This window comes from Danio rerio, chromosome 5, assembly GCF_049306965.1.
Source record: "Danio rerio strain Tuebingen ecotype United States chromosome 5, GRCz12tu, whole genome shotgun sequence".
NCBI classification, from domain to species: domain Eukaryota; kingdom Metazoa; phylum Chordata; class Actinopteri; order Cypriniformes; family Danionidae; genus Danio; species Danio rerio.
Window position 1 is genome coordinate 55,625,034 of NC_133180.1, and position 23,043 is coordinate 55,648,076.

Sequence of the window (23,043 nt, forward strand, 5' to 3'; positions counted from 1 at the left end):
CAAATCTGAGTTTCACCGAGGAAAAACAAACACACATGCAGGGGAAAAAGACAGTGACTGTGTTCAATGACGGTGGAATGTTTGATACTGCACATCGCATAAGAGAAAAAAACCTCTGCATTTCTTGATAACTCAGATGCACTCAGTAGGTCAGAAAGCTGTGTGTGTAAACTATCCTGTTACAAAATGCGGCGAAAAATCAACATGATGGTTGGAAATAGTTTGCTTGCAGTCTTCACGTTTACACTCAGAGAGCAGCATTTACAACGGTTCTTTCAGTCCGTGATATTGCAGTGATATTAACGTAAACTAATTAACTTAGAAACCATTTTGACTAAGGACTGTCTTTAAACACTGAAAGAGTACTGCTGACGGTACGAAATATAACTTTGCCATCTGAATAAACAAAGAAAGGGCACTGATCGCACACACTTACCAAATCTGTAGAGACAGGACAATCAACACATACTGGAGCTGTGTCTTTTTTTAAAGGAGAGGAATAGCAAATCCGGATTTTCCAGATCCGAAAAGCTTTCGGGTAAAAAATGTTCCATACAAACGTATTTCTGCCTCATGTTGCATGCACTGATCCACACGTGAGTCCAGTTGTGCTCTTATAGCTGGAAAATTTAAATAAAACCTTGACTGCAGCAAATTATAAAAGCAACACTGACGACCCGTATCTCCAAACAATTCTTCTTCTTTTCCCACTTCTTTTGGCAACATAACGTGTTGTCTCTCTGCCATCTAAACACTGCTTCAGGTACAAACAGTCTGCATGCATATTAATTAATTAATTTGCACGCACACACAATAGAGCGCGCTGATTGGTTTGGACCAAGTCTTACTCATGAATTAATGCAGCACACTCAGAGACGTAATGCGGTACTCCTAGGTACAGACGTCCAGTGTACATGCTGGATTACACGCTAAGATCTCATGGCCGTGATGCAGCTTTAAAAATTTGTTTCAAACCGGAAGTATGAATTTGCTCAAAATAACGCAAAAACAAACCAATTTTCTCTTTTTAGTGAAATATATGTGTCCTAATAGTGTTTTTAGCAGTGTGGGACACATATACGACTGTCAACAGCTCAAAAAATGTGTTTTGGTGTTTCATGACCCTTTAAGAGTGCATGTTTGATGCCTGATACTGAAATGTAGTATGTAAAAAAGCTGTTTGTAGTTCTGGCCGATATAGGGGGCGTTCAAATATTGCAACATGCAAGCAGCAGTCATGTGACAAGAACTGACGGATCAGCTTAATCATTTCTGTGGAATTTACAGTTCAAGTCAGAGTTATTAAACCCCCTGAATTATTAGACCCTCACCCCACCCCACTCTGTTAGATTGTCATCCTCTGAGAAAACGGATGATGGTCGACAAGATAAACAATCAACAAAAAGAGCATGAGCACCAAGCACACTGAAAATGGTAAAAGAAGCATTGCGTTTGGATTACTATGTGCTTTTAGAAGTGATATTGGAACGGCCCCTTAATTGAGATGATTTTTGCGTGCATTTTGTCAGTAAAGCCGGTTCTAGTAAACCTCCAAGCATGGGCGTTTAGATGAAACAGAGTTTAGCCATAGTACAGTGATAAACTATGCAAAAAAATAAAAAATAAAAATAAAAAAATAAATAAATAAATTGTTTTAAATTTAAATTCAGTTTAGTCGATGATGACATTGAGATAAGTGTTTTGCAAAAATGACATTAGTTTGTGTCACTTCTCAATTTACCATGGCTGTAGTAAAATTTCCATGTAAAATTAAAACATATAATAACATGTTTTTACTCCAAACTTACCTCATAACTACAGTCGAGTGTTTCAGATAAATTCTTCTGTAAGACTATTCCACAGTTGTGTGTTTATTAATCATGCTGAATCAATGAAAGCAGTAAAATTTTTCTGTTTATTCAGCAACAGCTGATTTCCCCAAGACATTTTCTAAGTTTTGGACAGGTTAGTAAGTTTCTGCAAGAGCACCCTCTGCCCTTCGGAGGATATTTACTACAAATCACACCATGCCTCCTTGACAAGATGTGTATGACAATTGCAGCTTTGCTCAATTGCGTTTTTTATTTCAATTGAATTAATCACCCAGCCCAGATGTTTGTGTATGTTAATGTTGTGCGAAGTTCACCAAGTTTCTCCATTCTGAACTGTCTGAATTGAGTAATTTCCAGTCTTACTATGTAGGTTTGTGTCATGCTCATGTAAATAATAAAGACAACTGAGATGCAAGTGTTTTTATTGACCAGATAACAGAACAAAAAGTGTCTAAAAACTGTGAAAACTAGAGTTTTAAAGAAATGGCGAAACGTGAGACGAAAGCGCACAGATGTCAGCCGATAACCAGGCAAATAGTCCAGAAATCCAGAGAACGATCACCAAGATTCCTGATAATGTTTGTAATGAACTGACAATCTAATAAAGAACTGGTGCCTAGATATAGCCGTAGGAATTAACCAAGGCTGGCCGGCTGATCAGAACAACTGATCAGCGTAGCAAATATACCACGTGACCACAACAACACTGACACGCCACAACAAATGCATGTGGGCTAGACAACACATTAGCACATGACAACAACACAGACAATACCAGAAGTGCACACACGCCTACAACCATGACAGGCTTGTATTAAATTTGCATACTACCAACCAGTCATGCTCATTGGCTCCCTGCAGAAAATATCTCATTAGACCTGTCAAACATTAAGCCCTGAAAAAATTTTGTTCTTGTTGCCACAGCAATGCTGTTTTTTTGAAACAACAATGGATTGTCTTAAAACCCTTTTGTGTGAGAACTAATTCCTTCTGCCTTGGATTCAAATTATTTGCCATTAATCAAAACATTAACCTCATAATAGCTAAAGCAAACACTGAATTACAATTACAGCATTATACTGTGGCAATACATTATTATGCAATAAGAAAAAGAGATTGACTGAGAAAGTGTGATTTAGCTTCTTCTCTTTATACAATGTTTAATTTCATCATAATGAAACATTAGTTTGAATAACCACTGAGAATTGTGATATCTTCATTCAGTTAAATGTAGTTTTAGATTAAGATCAATAGTAGAGAGTAAAGAGTAATGATTAGATATACCCCAAAACAAATTATATTTCACATTTAACCACTATAGAGACATACATCAGTGTCAGTTGTAGATTGCAGAAGAATTGTCAGAGGTAAGTCTGTTCTTGGTGCTGGAATTGACAATAATAGTGCCTGACAACTATAATAAGCAAAATGATAATGCCCAAAGCTGTTTAATATAACTAGTTAATGAACCACTACCTTACTGGAGTAACAAAGAGTTTAAGACCGGTTCCTGGAGGAGATCACTTTGTGCTTGCGGACAGAAATAGGGTTGCACTGATGAACCCACATGAGACATCTCTCTGTCCTTGAATCTCCCCCATATGCACAAACAAATTACATTTTGTCAACATATTTAATGACCACATTAATTATGTTATTCCCTGTTCTCCGTTTTTTGTTTTCCTCCCTCTCTTCCTGTAAATTTCTTCTTTATGGGATATAGTGCATCGATAACATCCGCTGCAATGGCCTGATGACCAGTGTGTTTGAGGAGAACTCAAAAGTCACAGTACCTCATATGATCAAGTAAGTCAGAATTGTATATAAATATATAATTTAATCTAAAACAAATAACAAAAACAATATTTAAACTACCAGAATCTCCCTTTTGAAATGTTTAGCCCTTTAAGTGTGAACTAGCCCAGAAGAACATACCAGCTTGTTATGTAGGCACAATGAACATGCACTAAAGCCCTGAGCACTGGCTCCAGCACATGTGCAAAAGCATCTGGCTAAGCTAAACATTTCAGCGACACTACAATAAGGGCAAGCAACCGGGACTAATTGACCTCCCTGCTGGGAAAGATGTTAGCACTACCAGTCTAGGAAGCATTTCAGGAAAAATATAATATTTAAAAAATATAATATTATTTCAAAAGTGGTTGAGTTTAGTTAAGGAGTGAAGAGAGGAAAGGGAAGACGAATAACACAACAGAATCCTCAAATCCAGGCGAATTCATTATTATTATCAATGAGTGAAAAGAATCAAAGCCACTTTGTTGACGCAATGAAGAAACCTGGAATATGGCATATAAAAAGCTATATAAAAATGTAATTTACCTATATATTATGATTAAAATGTCAGAAAATTGAGTTAAGCATTTCATGACTCTTTGAGCAAAGATTCTATACAATGCTTAAACATAACGTTCGAGGTTACTAAAGTAACCCTTCGTTCCCCGAGGAGGGGAACGGAAGCACTATAAGTGGATTTGATTTGTAAAATCCACGCATTGGGAGGATTCGGATCAGAAGCCGCTTGTCTGGAGAGTATTGAACGGGCCAATGAATGAAATTAATTGGCAGCGTAAGCTTGCGCAGGTGTGCGACATCTGCAATTATCTCAGCATATAAGCACACCTGAAGCCAGCAGACGCCATCCTTTTAAGCTGAAGAGACTTTCAAACAGCTAAGGGACAGTCATTATGGCGACGGAGTATAGTGCTTCCGTTCCCCTCCTCGGGGAACGAAGGGTTACTTTAGTAACCTCGAACGTTCCCCTTCGGGGGGAACTTCAGCACTATAAGTGGATTTGATTTGTAAAATCCACGCATTGGGAGCCCATTGAAAGCGCCATAATGACTGCACCTTACCAACACCCCCGATGAGGAGATAGTCAAGCAAGCGTGACGCACCCACATCATGGGGGGCGCGGTCCTCCAACGTGTCCCTGGCCCTGATTTATCCTACTTCAACAGAAGTTTTACGGATTTAGATATATTTTTTGGGAAGTCGTGAGCATCTAGATAATTCTAGGAAATACGACAGTACGTTGGGAAGCGTGCAATCCCGATAGGGAGGACGCTGCGGAGGCCATCCGTTACCCAAGGGGGGGATAGATGGCAGAATTTACATATGGACTAGCCCTAAAAAGGGGGAGTACGCATAGCAAAAGAGTGGTTAGCGGAGAGGGAAGACACGGGTCCGCCCAGGGGGGGGACTTAACCGTGGCGGAATAAGCATATGGGATCGCCTAGTGGGGATCACGCATAGCAGGCACCTATACCCAAAACGCGGGCTGACCAGCGGGCAGACCTACAACGTAGTGGGCCAGCAAGTGACTCCTCCGCTGAGTCAGTGCTGGGGGCCATGGAGGAATCTGCAGGGCTTACCTGACGGGGAACTTTACTGACAGATAAAAAAGGCGCACGTACCTCCGTGTTAGGGAGAATGGCGCAGCAAGCGTGTTTCAACACCCTACCGAGTTGTCTCCTCAATCACCAAAGGGTTACCTAATACCCTTGAGGAAACCGGCTCCACTCGCAGATTGTAAAACCTTGCAAATGTGTTGGGTGTCGCCCAGCCCGCAGCTCTACAGATGTCTGTTAGAGAGGCGCCGCGTGCACGCGCCCAAGAGGATGCAACGCTCCGAGTGGAGTGTGCACGAACTCCCGGGGGACACGGCTGACCTCGACTCGAATAAGCGAGTGAAATGGCATCCACAATCCAGTGGGATAATCTTTGTTTTGATACGGCACTTCCCTGCTGCCGACCGCCATAACAGACAAAGAGCTGCTCAGATGATCTAAAATTCTGAGTACGGTCCACATAAATGCGCAGAGCGCGAACTGGACAAAGTAAAGAAAGGGCTGGGTCTGCCTCCTCCGGGGGCAGCGCTTGCAGGTTCACTACCTGATCTCTAAAGGGGGTGGTAGGAACCTTGGGCACATAACCGGGGCGGGGTCTCAGGATGACGTGAGAGTAATCCGGCCCGAATTCCAGGCACGAGTCACTGACCGAAAATGCCTCCAGGTCCCCGACCCTCTTGATGGAGGCCAACGCAACCAGCAGAGCTGTCTTCAGGGACAGAAATCTTAGAGATACTGATTCGAGTGGCTCAAAGGGATCGGATCGCAGACTCGTGAGAACGAGGGCGAGATCCCAAGAGGGCATGAGAGGGGGGCGAGATGGATTAATTCGCCTAGCACCCCTAAGGAACTGGATGACCAGGTTATGCTTTCCCACGGTGCCGCCAGCTACCGCGCTATGATAAGCGGAGATGGCGGCCACGTAAACCTTGAGAGTGGAGGGCGACAGCCTGCTGTCCAACTTCTCTTGAAGGAAAGAGAGCACAACACTAATCTGGCAATTTCGGGGGTCTTCTCTGCGAGAGACGCACCATTCAGTGAATAGACTCCACTTCAGGGCGTAGGCGCGCCTCGTGGAGGGGGCTCTAGCCTGAGTGATGGTATTAACCACCGCAGTCGGTAGATTACCTAAGTCTTCCTCGCGTCTAGGGACCACACGTGGAGGTTCCAAAGATCGGGGCGAGGGTGCCAGATGGTGCCCTGTCCCTGAGAGAGTAGGTCCTCTCTCAAAGGGATCCGCCAGGGGAGGGCCGTCGCGAGGAGTGAGAGCTCTGATATCCAGGTCCGGTTGGGCCAAAGGGGCGCAACTAGCAGAACCTGTTCCTCGTCCTCCCTGACCTTGCACAGAAACTGCGCGAGCAGGCTCACTGGGGGAAACGCATACTTGCGCATGCCCCGAGGCCAGCTGTGGGCCAGTGCATCCGTGCCGAGAGAGCCCTCGGTCAGGGAAAAAAACAACTGGCAGTGAGCGTTCTCGGGGGAAGCAAACAGATCGATCTGGGCCTCCCCGAATCGCGCCCATATCAGCTGAACAGACTCGGGGTGGAGTCTCCATTCTCCAGGACGTAACAGCTGTCGTGAGAGCGCATCGGCTGCACGATTGAGCGTGCCTGGGACGTGAATGGCGCGCAGCGATTTCAGCCGCGGGTGACTCCAGAGGAGCAGACGGCGGGCGAGCTGAGACATGCGGCGAGAGCGCATACCCCCCATGCGGTTGATATACGCCGCCGCCGCCATACTGTCCGTCCTGACCAGCACGTGTTGCCGCTCCAGCACCGGTAAAAAGCGGTGGAGAGCGAGGAACACTGCCAACAGCTCTAGGCGATTGATATGCCAATGCAGCTGGGCACCCTTCCAGAGGCCCGCAGCCGCATGCCCGCGACACACGGCCCCCCAACCCGTGTTGGAAGCGTCTGTTGAAACAACAACATGGCTGGACGCCTGTCCTAGAGGCACACCGGCCTGTAGGAACGAGGGGTCGTTCCAAGGGCTGAGGGCGCGGCGACACAGCGCAGTAACCGAGACCCGGTGTGTGCCCGCGTGCCATGCGCGTCTGGGGACCCGATCGTGAAGCCAGTGCTGAAGTGGTCTCATATGGAGCAACCCGAGCGGCGTGACGGCGGCTGCGGATGCCATATGCCCCAGGAGCCTCTGAAAGAACTTCAGTGGGACCACTAGTTTGCTGTCGAGCTCCCTCAGACAGTTCAGCAACAGGCGAGCGCGTTCCTCGGAGAGGTGCGCTACCATGGTGATCGAGTCCAGCTCCATCCCGAGAAAAGAAATCCTCTGCACGGGGGCGAGTTTGCTCTTTTCTCGGTTGACCTGAAGCCCCAGTAGGCGGAGATGCCGAAGCACCTTGTCCCTGTGCATAATCAATTGCTCCCGCGAGTGGGCTAAAATCAGCCAGTCGTCGAGATAATTGAGCATGCGAATGCCCGCGAGCCGAAGGGGGGCTAGGGCACCCTCCGCGAGTTTGGTGAAGACCCGCGGAGACAGAGAGAGCCCGAAGGGGAGGACCTTGTACTGCCACGCTCGACCCTCGAACGCAAACCGCAGAAATTGGCGGTGGCGTGGAAGAATGGAGACATGGAAATACGCGTCCTTCAGGTCTATGGCTGCAAACCAATCCCGAGGACGAACGCATTGGAGAATGCGCCTCTGCGTGAGCATTCTGAACGGCAGCCTGTGCAGACAGCGGTTCAAAACGCGCAGATCTAGGATTGGCCGTGACCCACCGCTCTTTTTGGGTACGATGAAGTATGGGCTGTAAAACCCACTCTCCATCTCGGCTGGAGGAACCGGCTCGATTGCACCCTTCGCCAGGAGGGCAGCAATCTCCTCTCGCAAGACAGGGGCGGACAGGGGGTTGACCCTGGAGAAATACACGCCCGTAAACTTGGGGGGCCGTTTCGCGAACTGAATCGCGTAACCGAGTCTGATTGTGCGTATGAGCCACCGCGAGGGGCTGGCCCGCGCTAACCAGGCAGGCAGAGCCCTCGCTAATGGAGTCATCGCTACAATCGCTGACGTACCAGCGGTGGGGCAGCGCGGAGTGGGTGTGCTGATCCGGGAAGCACGAGGGTCCCGCGGAAGAGCTGGAGGAGAGCGATTCGCTCTGGCTCCGCACCCTGACTCCGGAGAGGGGGCTGGAGGGCTGAGGGAAGGGAGACCGTCCCCCCAGCGCTCGTGAGCCACTGGCGAAGCACGTAGAGTCTGCGAGCCGGAAGGCAGCGCGTCCCGGACTGGCAGAACTCGTGCAGTCACATCCGGGGAAGGGAAAAAGTGCTCTTTTACTGATGTTTTGGTGGCACTGAAAAGTACCGTTGTTATCGGGGCCCCGCCCTCCAGCGGGGAAAGAGCAAGTTTCCTCTTCTCCGGATGGCCTGTCTCAGGGACGCTTCGCGGTCCGTTTACCGGACTTAACGGCGCCCTGGGCAGGAGGGGCTGCCTGCTTTCGAGGTGAACGCCGCGCCCGCTTGGCCGGAGGCGCAGGCGGGGGCGGGGCAGCACTCGTTGGCGGGCGCCCTCGGCGAGGAACAGCGGAGGTGGATGGCTCGGCGGGCGGAGCGGGCTTACGGCCACGCCGATAGATGACATTGCCCATCGCATCCGACTGCTCTTTCACCGCCTTGAATTCCTGGGTGAATTCACTGACGGTGTCGCCGAACAGGCCAGCCTGGGATATGGGCGAGTCAAGAAAGCGAACTTTGTCAACGTCGCGCATATCGGCCAGGTTTAGCCAGAGGTGGCGTTCCTGAACCACAAGTGTGGACATCGTCCTCCCCAGCGCACACGCGGCGGACTTAGTAGTCCGAAGAGCATAGTCGGTCGCGGTGCGCAGCTCATGTAATAAGCTTGGGTTGGACCCGCCCTCGTGCAGCTCGGCCAGCGCCTGCGCTTGGTAGCGCTGGTAGGTGGCCATCGCGTGCAAAGCAGAAGCAGCCTGGGCCGCAGCCTTATAAGCTCTGGCTCCAAGGGAGGCAGACAACCTACAGGCTTTGGACGGGAGGCGGGGCAAACCCCGCCACGTAGAGGCGCCGCGCGGACAAAGATTGACCGCGATAGCGCGCTCCACTGACGGGATCGCCTCATACCCCCTGGCAGCTCCGCCGTCAAGGGCGGTGAGGGCGGAGGCACACGCAGCACGGGCAGAGAAAGGTGCCCTCCAAGACTGCGTGAGCCTACTGTGCACTTCCGGGAAGAAGGGGACGAGAGGCTTCGAAGGCTTCGCCTTCTGGTCCTCTACGTAGCACCCATCTAGTCGGTCCGGCCGCGGAGCTTGGGGATAAACCATCTCCAACCCCACGGCCGAAGCAGCCCGGGAAAGCACGGCTAACATGTCCGCTTCAGGATCCGATTTGACAGCGCTCACCTGCCCGGAGGGGGCGAGCGGGTCCGGATCTTCGTCGGACAGTGAAAGCCCACCCTCCGATGCCGCGGAGGACATCTGATCTCCGGTGTCAGCGAGTGTGAGAGCAACCATCTGGTTAGACGGATCACTCTCACCACCCGAAGCTTGGATGGAGCGCCGTGAGGAGCGAGAGGTCCGCGAGCCCGTGGGCGGCGGATTATCTCCCGCTGAAACCCTCAGATCTGCCCGAGCGCCCGCTGCTTTTTTAGAACAGGAGGCAACTGGGGTGGCTTGCTCTCTTGCGAAAGTTAGCCGCGATCTTAGCTGTGCAACGGTCATGGCATCGCAATGACGACATGAACCGCCCGCGAGCACCGCATTAACATGCTGGACCCCCAAACATGCAATGCAGTGATCGTGTCCATCATCCGGAGCCAGGAAACCCCCGCATCCAGAAACGCACAGTCGGAGCGCCATCCTGAAAAGGACGTGCTGCACGACTGTGTTGCTCTTTTAGGAAAGTTGCAACTATACGCACCGCTCTGGAGGACCGGACCCAAAGAACCGCAGGCAAGGGAGTAACCCAGCTCGACCGTCTGCCACCGCGAAGACCCACTCTGGACCGGGAGACACACTCGTTCGCTCTGAAGTGCTGATCAGCAAGAGGAACCCTCATCGACTCACTCAGAAAGGATCTGAAGCGAAAAGGATGGCGTCTGCTGGCTTCAGGTGTGCTTATATGCTGAGATAATTGCAGATGTCGCACACCTGCGCAAGCTTACGCTGCCAATTAATTTCATTCGAAGGGGAACTACTGTAGTAACCTTATTGTGTACTATCCACAAGCAATAGTTTGGAATTTGAGTTATTAGTCCCAGGTGTTCCCTAAATTATTGATATTATTGTTAGTATTAGTATTAGTAGTAATATTTATAGCAGTTGTAGTAGTAGCAGCAGCAGAGGTAGAGGTTGTAATAGTAGTAGAATTGGTATTACTAGTTGAAGCAGTAGTAGTAATAATAGTAGTAGTATTAGAAGCAGCAGTACTTGTAGGAATAGTAGTAGTAGTAGTAGTAGTAGTAGTAGTATAGCAGTAGTAGTAGTAGTAGTAGTAATAATGGCAGTAATAGTAGTAGTAGTAATAGTAGAATTAGAAGTAATGGTAATACTATTAGTATTATTAGCAGTAGTATGATTAGTAGTAACTGTAGTAGTAATAATAGTAGTAGTAGTAGTAGAAGTAGTAGTAGTAGTTATAGTAGTATTAATTTTAGTAGTAGTAGTACTGTAATAGTAGTAATAGTAGTAGTAGTAGCGGTAATAGAAACAGTAATATTAGTAGTTATAGTAGCAGTAATATTTTTATTTTTAGTAGTAGTATTAGCTGTAGTTGTAGTAATAGTAGCAGTAGTAGTAGTAGTAATAGTATAAGTAGTAGTAATTTTAGTAGTAGTAGTAGTAATAGTAGTATTAGTATTTGTAGTATTAGTAGTACAGTATTACTAGTAGTATTAGTAATAGTAGTAGTAGTTTATAATCAGTATAGACTGTTGGAAAATTGAAATTAGTGCATCTCCACTAGTGCCTCGTAACTTTTCCAATTACCATCCTCATAACTGTACAGCATACAGACCATAAAGTTGCTTTGGTTGTGCTCCTTATCAGATCTGATGCGCGTCTCCATAAAGATGATGTTGACATTTGCTTCAGTAAGACCCTCAACTCCTGCAAGGTTCCTCAGATCCGCTACGCCAGCGTGGAGAGACTGCTGGAGAGGTTGACCGACCTGCGCTTCCTCTCCATAGACTTCCTCAACACATTCCTGCACACCTACCGCATCTTCACTACTGCCACCGTGGTCATGGAGAAACTGGCTGACATCTACAAGAAGCCTTTTACTTCCATACCAGTCAGGTAACAGAATTCTTTAAGTTTATGCACGCTTAGTAAACCTTATTTTTTACAAAATCCTAACTTGCTTGACATCTACTCCTCATTTGCTGTTGAAAATTTAGTATCCATGTGCTTTAGGCAAATCATCTGTACATCTGTGAAGATGTTCCTGATCAGAGGTTGTCATTGTGAGTGTTGTGACTTTGGTTGCAACATAGGCTCTTTCTGAAAACGTAGCCATATATACATTTCTGGAGATCGCAAATTACTGTATGTAGCCAGAGCTACGTATGATGCCGTTACGTTTTGAGCTTACCAGCTGACTTACCTCCATATGGACGGTTTTCCCGCTGTTACCAGTTTGTCCAGATAGCTTGGTGGACGTGAGACGCAGAGAGGAGTAGATCACGACGACAAAGTTCGAGTCCGGCGAAGAACAGTTCCAAAAAGCAGATAATAAGTAACATGTAAATAACAAATTGACACTGTGGTAAAATCTGAAAACGTGGTAAAAATCAGGTTACGGCTATTCATTTTCTGGATTGCTTTTTAAAACTGTCGGTTGGGTTTAGGGAAATGGGTGGGAGGGTCAATCTGTGCTTTTGAATAATTGATTGGGTTTAGGGAAGGACACTATTGGTTGGGTTTAGGGAAGGAGGAGGGTGGGTCAGTTAATTGGTCAGTCAGTCAGCCAATAGAAGTCTCTGGTGGATTTATGCGAGAACAGCAGGCGCGAATGGTACTCGTGAGAGAAATTTGAGATCCCAAAAAGCATACACACCGCCCTCTGGTGAATTTGGAAAAAAAACTCAAACAAAAAAAACGTACCTCCTGGGACGTACTTGCCCCTCTTTAGAATTTATGTAGTTGTACATTTTTAGAATGAGCCTGGGTTGGTTTAATGTGTTGTCTCCAATGTTCCTCACCCCCTCACCCAATTTGCTGTCACACAGGGTCCAGTATCACTCATTTGACCGCTTGTCCATTACATCCATCTGCCCAGACTACAGCTTGAAGATCAGGAAGATAGCGCTGGATCAGTCAAAGTAACAAACCCATGTTACCATTCACTTTCATCTCTGTCCATTTTTCCTGTTAGTCTGTACTTTTGTTAATGTTTGTCTATATCTTCTGATTTTGGAAATCACAAATAGATTGTTTGAAATCCTGGATTGTCACTTATTGCAAATTTAACATTTTACAAAGTTTATGTACTTCATAAATTCCTGTTTTTCCCCAAACTCTAAGAGCTGCAGAAGAGGCATGCTTCTACAACCGATCTCCTCCTGTTTCCACTTGTAGAATGCATCCAACACATTGTTTGACAAGAATGTTCAGTGAACTTGGAGCATGCAAGTATGCAGAACGTGCCAGTGTTGCTGTGCCATTTACACTCCATCTTTCACTGTTCTTCTTATAACTCAGATCCTTGGAGCTTTTCTTTGCCACCAATCAGAACAACCGCAGCGGGGACCACGTCAATGACAAATCTCCAAGACTGTGCCGCAAGTTCTCATCCCCTCCACCTCTCTCCATTTCCTCTCGTACTTCCTCTCCAGTTCGCACTAGAAAACTCTCTCTTAATTCACCTATTGGCTCAAAAGTAGGCATCCTTGATCTGTCCACCACTTCATCATCTGCAGCAAGCAGTCCAACCTCCGCCAACCCCACCATCTCACCTCCACCATCCAACAACAATAACAACAGCAAGCCACCTTTGGATCTTAGCCGTGGACAGAGTCCTTCCTCCCCCGAGCAGAGTCCTGGAGCTCTGGACGACAATGCAGAGGTGCCAAGAATCGATGCCCTTTGTGGTAAACTACGCCGCAGCATAAGGAGAGGTGAGCAACAAATAGTTTTACTTTTTTAGGAATAGTAAAAGAAACATATGCCGTCATCTCACTGAATTGTGTTCACTGCCATTGTTGACATAGTAGGAAAAATAAATACCATGGAAGTCAATGTTTGCAAGTTTTTCAAGATTCTTCAGTATATCTTATTTTGTGTTCAATAGAACCTAATAAAGCTGAGCAAATCATGACTATTGGATGATCTACCCTTTAATAAAACTACCCTTTTAACACATGCAGTTTGAGTTGCATTTTCCAGAAAGCATACAAGATAAATTAGGTTTTATAAAAAGATTTTAGCATCCTTGGCTATGATAACATGCCTATGATGTCTCTGTAGGCAGCTCACTAGGTCTCAGAATAGAGCAGTGGTGGGCTGTTGGAAGTAGGTCAGCACACTGGCTGGACGCTAACATGGATGATCCTAAATGCATCCTTCATTAGCTGGCTTAACGAAAAATTTTGTCTGTAAGTAGCTGGTGAATTTGTAGGAAGATTTCTGTAGGTGCTCCAAATTAAATTGAACACCGCTTGATCGTAATAACTTAACAGCCAAACTAATGTGTTACTTTTTTATAGGCTATTAATCTGACTTGCATTCTCCTGCCTCCCAATAAAATCCACACACATATAAAGTTCAAACATGCCTGCCTTGTGTTCTTTCTTAACGCAAAACAGAGGAGATATTTGGCCAAACACCCATAATGCTTGTGATTAGGGCTGTGTATTATAGTGGCACCCCAGAATGAGAAACAGGCGTTTCTGAAACAGAAACAACCCAAAGGATAAAGTGCTTTTTAAAAAACCACTTAGGTTCATATCTACTGTTTCATATGTTTGGTTGTTTAAGTAGATATTTCTATATTGTTTTTCGCTATTTTCTGCTAGAAAATCCACCAAATCTTGACATTCTTTAGTTGATCTTGTTGTTAAACTATAAGGAATAAAAGTACGTTTTTTTGCACATCATGGGATGAGGCACATTATCGGGTTTGACTCTATACAAAAAGTTTATTTTATTTTTTTTAAACAACCTAAATTTAGTTGATTTCTTTTCTTATTTTTGCATTCATTGTCATTTTTCATTTTACTGATCTCAATGTTGAGATTATCCATCTCAAAGCTGCAGGGGACAAATACCAGTATTTTGAAAGTCCAATTGTTTTGAAAAAAACATACATTATTTGTTGAATGATGTACTGTGTAAACCCATCACAGATGTATCACTAGTACTAAAGGTCAGCAAATTATCATCTGTATCATGCACTTCAATCTTAAATAGCATTGGCTTATTGACAAACATGTGTTATTACATACAGTATGAATTCAGTCATTTATTACTCACCCTCCTGTTCTTCCAAACCTGTAAGACTTTCATTCATCTCTGGAACACAAATGAAGATATTTGTTATGATATCTGTAAGGCTTCTTTTGACAACCTATGCAACTACCACTTAATGCTCAGAAAGGCACACGGATTATTGATGTGCTCTATGTGACTTCAGTGGTTATCCTCAGTTTAATGAGGCAACCTGAATTCTTCATGAAAATTTTTAAAGAGAACAACAATGCATCTATGTTGTGTTAATTCAAGTCCAATGGTTTTCACAACACAACAAGTCACATATAAAAACAATCATTTGTTAATTTTTATTAATTGTTGTAATAATCAGATTTTTTATTTCTGGCTCAAAATTAGGCAAAGGGGTATTCTAATCATGAAATATTTGCTATTAAAACACGTTTTGCATTGTTTTTGTTATCTTATAAAGTAAAACATAATTTTATTTAAAAAGGCTGACATTAAATGTAATTAACCCATTTAAGCCATTTTCCTTTTATAAGTATTTTTCTACGTGTATAATTTCTCAATGACATTCAGGCAAACAACCAAATGAAGTATTTCAAGAAAAATAAAAGGAATTGACTTAGTTCCTGTTACATGAGGCCTTCCTACCCATAATTCTGATGAAAAATGGAGGCAAACTCTCCCAAATAAAGGCAATTTACATGTTATCAAAAATTCTTTTTAGTTCACAAATGTATGAACATAACCATGAAGGTCTCTAGATTCATCCAAATAAAACAAATCTTTCAATAGATCTATAGTTTTATAAAAAGTTCAAGTAGCAAATATAGTTGCCGGTGGGGAAATACCTTGTAAGTACATAAATAATGGGGAATAGGGAATAATGTGTTAATAAGTTAATCAGGGTTATTGGTCTTGTTTAATGATTTTTGCTTACATAATACCCCACCTAATCTTAACCATTTTACTGATATCTTTACTTTAAAGTAGCCTTTTTTGATACACAATTTGATATACAGCAAAATCCTCAGAGTAAAATTAACTTCTCCCACCGGTTCCACTCCTACAAAGAGTTAAAATAACACTGGAGCAGCGTTAAAGTGCTGAGTGAACAGGGAATAATGAACTCCTACTGTTAAAAAGCTGAATTACTAAAGAAAACCACAAACTACAAGCAAATTCAGTCCAACCATAAGCTGTGCTTTTCACACAAACATGTGTTTTGTCTAAATTGCAGCTTGTTTCTACACGAAAAACACAGTATCAGGTCACTGAAACCCAACTTTTTAAAAACTCTTGTCAGGGTTAAGATTTTCAAAAGCACCAGAGTCTTTTAGAAAATTTAGAAAGGAAAAAAAAAACATTTTTGGTTATAAAAATACATGTGTACATGACCTTAGGAACTCAACTGATAACTCAGTAAATCTTTCAAAATCTCAGTTCATGAGAATCGTTAAACAACAAATAGAATCGGAAGCTTTACTTATAACTAAGCTGTTTGGCCATTGACTATCAGATGTCCACAAAATCCTGTAGTTAGATTTACTAAAAAAAATACTTGTTTTGTTAGATGTCACCATTGTGGTATGTACTGTATTTACTTTTGTGTATGTACACCAGTTACTTTACTTTTTGACTTATTTATTTGTCTTTTTGACACAATAGTCTGTCTGGAAAGCAGTGTAGTTTCATCCTATTTAAAACCAATGGTTTAGTTCTTTGTGTTTTCATATTTATGAAATTATATGATAGATACTTTTCGGGGGGTTCATATCAAATAGTTTTAAACATAATAAATGTGTTAATGAATATAAATTGATATTTTGAAAACAGTTGTTTTGAGTTAGAATGCCAAATTTTATCCTCCTATTTAAATTTTACATTGAAGGGTTATTACAACATATTTGTCCACCGGCAATATTTAAATATGATTTTCTTTGAGAACCTAGAGAAAATAAATGCAAAACATGTTCATATAGGACACTAAATAATTGTTACATTTTTAACAATTTGGGCCCAAAGGGGTAAATACATGCCCTTGTTTTTGTCAGAGGTGGAAAATTGTGATAAAGGTGAACACCTTTCAATTTGCAAAACCCCACTAAGTAGTAAATTATATACAAATATCACATCTTTGACATTTTTTGTATGCCATTACCTACACTGTTGCACATCAGACATGATAACATTGTCTTTTCAGCTATTTTGATCGTAATGCAATAACACTCACTTTTTAAAATCTTCTTTGCAGCAATATTTATTGTAGAAAACACAATTTTTTTATTTTTATTTTTATTGTCTGTAATTTTAGTACATGTAAGTAAACTGAATGAAAATGAGGAGTGGTTCCTTGTCAGTTACCTAAAATGAACTAATTTGGTTACAGTTCATTTTGATGGATGACTTTAGAAATCCTGTGGACTGTAAGTAACAACTACAGTATGTCAAATACTTTTCATTAGAGTAGAAGCAAAGTAGTTGACTATTAAAATAAAGGGCAGTAAATTAAGTATCTAAGTTAGGGTTCTTTTATTTCAGGAAACAAAATAGTTTGCTCTTGTGTTTAACATTTAGTGCAGGATTTGGTCCACAAGAGTGACAATATTAATTTTAAATAAACAAAGCATTAGACTCAGAATGTTGTCATCAATTATAATGTTTCCAGTAAATCTGCAATTGTGTGTCCCCCAGCAACACAGTGATTTTGATACTTGTTTATCCATTTGAAAATAGACTAATAACAAAGAATAAAACTATTGGAAAAATGTTTTTTCTCTGTATTATTTACACTGGAGAGAAGGCCTCTGACTGTTTCTTTTAAATGCAATGCACCCTCCACACCCTATTCCTTGTTTTTTTTTTTTTTTTTGCTTTTGCTTTTGCTCTGTTTTCTTATAGAGCTTTTGCCCTAAAACCATTAATATTTTTGAAGAATGAGGGCTTCTATCATCCATTTTAATAAAGGTCTGACTTTCCCCTCAGCTGTGCTGGAGTCAGTGTCTTTGGACAAATTTATTCCAGAGTCGCCCCAGGCCAGTGAACCAGGAGAAATCTCTCCGTGCCGCTCACCCTCCACTCCACGCCACCTCCGCTACAGACAGTCAGGAGGTAAGAGCGCGCAGGTCTCTTAGTGCAGCTCTCTTCTGAGAGCAAATGCACAGTCAAACGCAATGGTTACTTAGGAGATTCTGAGAGAATTATACATTATTCGGTGAATCCAACACTAAGTCCAATATCTAACCCATTAGTTTTGTCAAAATTGTATTAAATGGCTAGCAGCTGACATCTTAGATCAGTTTTGATAAATCTTTTTTATAAATAGAATTTTTGAGGAGAGAGCATGCAGCATTCCAAAATGGCTCCTTAAATTAAACGTACACATTGCGGTGCAGTTCTTTTCCTATATGACCACAGTCTGGGATCTAAAACGGTCAAATGCTGTGCTTGCGTGACACTAAATGAAGCTATACACGGGGAGAGTCAAGACATGATTGGATCATTTTTTTTCATAAAATGCCATACTTACATTAGTATTTCCACTATGATTTTTTTTTCTGATTGGAGCAGATGTTGATGTGTTCATTTGCATTTGGCATCTTCGTTTGTTCAAAATAAGCAATCAAATTATGAATCTTATAAATCTTTGTGCATTTTGCTGTGTTCAAGGAAAACATATTAATTTTGTTACCTCCTGGATATGATTACCAAAGAGCAGTGGTTTAAGCAGAAATCTATTTTTGGTTGGACAAAAATGGGTGTACAAAATATTTTTGGTAACACTTTAGAATAATGGTCCATTAGTTAATGTTAGTTAATATATTTTATATTATATATAATATATAACATCAACTAAGTATGAATAATCTTTTTTATTTTTATTTTATGATTTAACTTAAATAACATTAACTCAAACATAAATAAATATAATTGTTTGTTCTTGTTAGTATATACATTATGGACTATTATTTTAAAGTGTTACCATATTTTCTAATACACCATTGAAGAAGTATGACATGATTGATGAACTGAGACATACTTTCTGCTGCAGTTTGTATAGGACAGCATTAATAAATTGTAAACTAGCTGATGTCTGTCAAGCTCATCAGTCTTTATCCAAAAAACATTATTTTTGTTTCTAAATATATTATGTTGTGGCTAAAGAAAGAAAAAAACGTTCTTTGATGCATTTTTATGATAGGTGGGTGGGACTGTGCTCATTAGGTTGACCCATTGGCTTCGTCCCAGCCAAAGGGGAATAAATTATTTATTTATTGCAACAACAACAACAAAAAAACATACTTCATTTTGAAGTATGACCACTGAATTAGTAAAACTCTTTATGTGACAGTAGTAGTACTTAAGTGATGCTACTAATTATGTCCATGAGGATTCAAGGGCCAATTAACACAAAATTAAAAACTTTGTTATTGTTTTCACTCAAATGTTGTTACAAAGAGTTCCTGTTTTCTGTATTATTTAAAAAATCTTTACACTTTTTTAAAAATAATAATCACACCAGTCTTTAATAGAACAAGTCCACCTAGAGGTTTTACCCTACAAACAAACAAACAAACAAACAAACAAACAAACAAACAAACAAACAAACAAACAAATAAACAAACAAACAAACAAACAAACAAACAAACAAACAAACAAACAAACAAACAAACAAACAAACAAACAAATAAACAAACAAACCACAAATTGTGTGTATTTTTTTTAAACTTCAAAGCCATACTGATGCCAGAGATCAGAGGAGAATGGACAGACTGGTTCCAGCTGATAGAAATACAACAATAACTCAAATAACCACTCGTTACAACCAAGTTATGCTGAAGAGCTTCTCTGAATGCACAACACGTCCAACTTTGAGGCACATGGACTACAGCAGCAAAAGAGCTGTCAGCTAAGAACAGGAAACTGAGTCTACAATTCGCACAGGCTCACCAAAATTAAACAATAGAAGAATGGAAAACCATTGCCTGGTCTGAAGAGTCTCAATTTCTGCTGCAACATTCGAATGGTAGGGTCAGAATTTGGCGTCAGCAATATGAAAGCATGGATCCATCCTGCTTTGTATCATCATTCCAGGCTACTGTTGGTGGTGTAATGGTGTAGGGGATATTTTCTTGGCACACTTTAAGGCCAATTAGTACCAACTGATCATCGTGTCAACGCCACAGCCTACCTGATCATGTCCATCCCTTTATGACCACAATGTACCCATCTTCTGATGGCTACTTCCAGCAGGATAGAGCACCATGTCAAAAAGTGTGAATCATGTCAATATGGAGCAAAATCTCTGAGCAATATTTTCAGTACCTTGTTGGATCGATGCCACGAAGGATTAAGGTAGTTCTGGAGGCAAAAGGGGTCCAACCCGGTAGTAGTAAGGTGTATCTAATAAAGTGGCCGGTAAGTGTATACTTGTGAGTTGAACTGACTGACAGTACACTCTGAAATACGCCCGTAGATAAAACTGATATCGAAGGTTTTATTTGGTAATGATGAGACACTCAAGAGCTAACAATACATCATATTACTAAGATCCGACCCATCACCCAAGCACAAAACCTCTCTGTGTATCTTCTCTGTACTACTCTGAACATTGTCGCCCACTGAAGCTAAGCAGGGCAGCACCCAGTCAGTACCTGGATGGGAGACCACATGGAAAAGCTAGGTTGCTGCCGGAAGTGGTGTTAGTGGTGTTAGTGAACCTGCAGTCTGTGTGGGACCTAACGCCCTAGTATAGTGAAGGGGACTCTATAATGCTCAGTGAGCGATGTCTTTCGAACTAGATGTTAAACCAAAGTCCTGACTCTGTGGTTATTAAAAATCCCAGGATGTCCTTTGAAAGAGTAGAGGTTTAATTTGCCCACCGGCCTCCAACATCATGGCCTCCTAACCATTCCCATATCACAATTGGCTTCATCACTCTTGTCTCCTCTCCACCAATCAGCTGGTGTGTGGTCTGGCGCAATATGGCTGCTGTCACGTCATCCAGGTGGATGAGGAGATTCCCCCATTGTGCAAAGCGCTTTAGAAAAACGCTATATAAATGTAAGCTTATTATTATTATTATTTGTGTTTCATGAATAAGGCATACATAAATACATTTTTGTGTGACTTGATTCTGTAGAGAACAAGTACAGTACAACACAATCTACAGTAGTACGGTACTACTAACGAAATGTGCAAAAAAATTTATAAATACTGTATATGTGCCGTATACAGGAATAATTATTATGGTTGTATAAAAAAGTGCACATGTCAAGTAGAAACACTGGTGGTGCATTTTCCATCAAACGAGGTATTTGTTCAGTGACTATTAAAGAATGTTGAATGTAGTATTTTTTGGAGGGGCGATTAACTTTTAATCATCAAACCTGTTCTCCATGTTTTATTGTAGTCCAGACGGCTGAGAACTCACGCTGCTCTGTTTCTCCAGCCTCTGCGTTTGCCATCGCCACTGCAGCAGCTGGACACAGCAGCCCTCCAGGTACTTCACTACTGACACAAAAGCTTTGTGTGTTCTGGCCTGTGCCTCAGACAGAGACATTTACAACTCACCCATACAGCAATCTGATATATAGCCATATATGAACATACATATACAATTATAGCTCATTTATTTGAATATATAGTGCTCAACATAATTGAGCACTATATCACCAATCACCAAACATATTTAGACATTGAAAGATAATACAAGTAAATTCAAGCAAAATATTGCTCTCTCTCTCTCTCTCTCTCTCTCTCTCTCTCTCTCTCTATATATATATATATATATATGTATATATATATATATATATATATATATATATATATATATATATATATATATATATATATATATATATATATTTTTTTTTTTTTGCATCTCTTGATTTTCCTATTTTTAAAATTTGTATTTAATATTTTTCTATAAAATAAAATTTGGCTGTACTAGTTTTTGGACCATTATTGTTTGTTTGATAAGTTAGATAAGCTCAGGATTGGCTTCAGTACTGACTAATCTAATGTACGGTATATGCACAAATGTAATATTGTATAGCTTCCTATTAAAAATAAGAGGTTTTAAAAGATAGATTGGTCAGGAATGTACTCATTTGTGCTGAGCACTGTATGTTACCAAGGACCACAAAATCTGTCAAAAGGTTTATGCATTAACAGAAAGCTGAATAAATATGCTTTTCAGATAGGACAGTATCTTCAATCTAAGGGTTCAAAAACAGTCTAAACACTGACAATAGCACATTTAGAGATGTCCAAATTAAGTTTTTATCAAAGTAGTTAATAAAATAGCCTTTAATAATAAAAAGGCTATTATAATAAAAAGCCTTTGATATACTTATTTGTAATAGGAAATTTACTAAATATTTTCATGAAACATGAAATTTACTTAATATTCCAATGTTTTTGCTTTTCTGGAGGAAAAAATCTGCATTTTAGATCACCAAACATACATATCCATACAACACAAGATTAGTTTTGTGGTCCAGAGTTATGTATAGTGCTCAGCATATATGAGTATACCCCTCACAAATCTCTCATTTAGATAAATATTTTCTATAGGATACTTTACAATATTATATTTGTGCATATACATTTGAATAGTCAGTACTGAAGCCAAATCTGGAGCTAATTTAACAAAATACCAAAAATCTAACAAAATATTAAAATAATGGTTCAAAAATTATTAGCCCAAATGTACATGTTAGGGAAAAATATTCAATAAAAAAAAGCAAATATCAAGAAAAACAAAAAGTTGTAGTTTATATTTTTTGCAATGCATGAATTTCAATGTATTATTCATTCATTCATTTTCTTGTTGGCTTAGTCCCTTTATTAATCTGGGGTCACCACAGGAGAATAAACCGCCAACTTATCCAGCACATTTTTACGCAGCAGATGCCCTTCCAGCCGCAACCCATCTCTGGGAAACATCCACACACATTCACACACACACTCATACCCTACGGACTATTTAGCCTACCCAATTCACCTGTACCGCATGTCTTTGGACTGTAGGGGAAACCGGAGCACCCGGAGGAAACCCACGTGAACACACATGCAAACTCCACACAGAAACGCCAACTGAGCCGAGGATCGAGCTAGCAACACAGCAACCTTCTTGCTGTGAGGCAACAGCACTACCTACTGCGCCACTGTTTTGTAAAATGCACCTATATATTACCCATACTCGCTGAGAAATGGATAAAAATATTAATTTTCAAAATATGGTGTACTCAATTATGCTGTATGCAGCACTGTATGTACACATTTTAATGTGGTTGAAAAAATTAAGTAATTGGAATTTTTTGCATATTATAGCTTATTATAGCCTAATGATTTCTGAATCAAAACTGTATTAATGATGCTGAAATGTTTGCTCATAAGAATAACTTCTAATAGTAACAGTTCACAAAAAATATAATTT

General features: G+C 41.6%; 1 protein-coding gene across 6 annotated transcripts in view; it reads left to right on the top strand.

Annotated features, from left to right (window-relative positions):
• The window catches only part of rasgrf2b (Ras protein-specific guanine nucleotide-releasing factor 2b), a 140,739-nt gene that overhangs the window by 92,457 nt on the left and 25,239 nt on the right, over nucleotides 1–23,043 (top strand). For 2 of the 6 annotated variants that reach the window (XM_009301771.5, XM_073950394.1), the window contains 6 exons: nucleotides 3,556–3,638; nucleotides 11,217–11,465; nucleotides 12,398–12,490; nucleotides 12,870–13,285; nucleotides 17,586–17,711; nucleotides 21,013–21,102. In XM_009301771.5, coding sequence (XP_009300046.1) covers nucleotides 3,556–3,638; nucleotides 11,217–11,465; nucleotides 12,398–12,490; nucleotides 12,870–13,285; nucleotides 17,586–17,711; nucleotides 21,013–21,102 — 1,057 coding nt within the window. Of the gene's footprint in view, nucleotides 1–3,555; nucleotides 3,639–11,216; nucleotides 12,235–12,300; nucleotides 12,491–12,869; nucleotides 13,286–17,585; nucleotides 17,712–21,012; nucleotides 21,103–23,043 lie in introns of those variants that run through there. The other 4 variants (XM_068221184.2, NM_001128233.1, XM_073950393.1 and 1 more) reach the window with 4 other exon arrangements.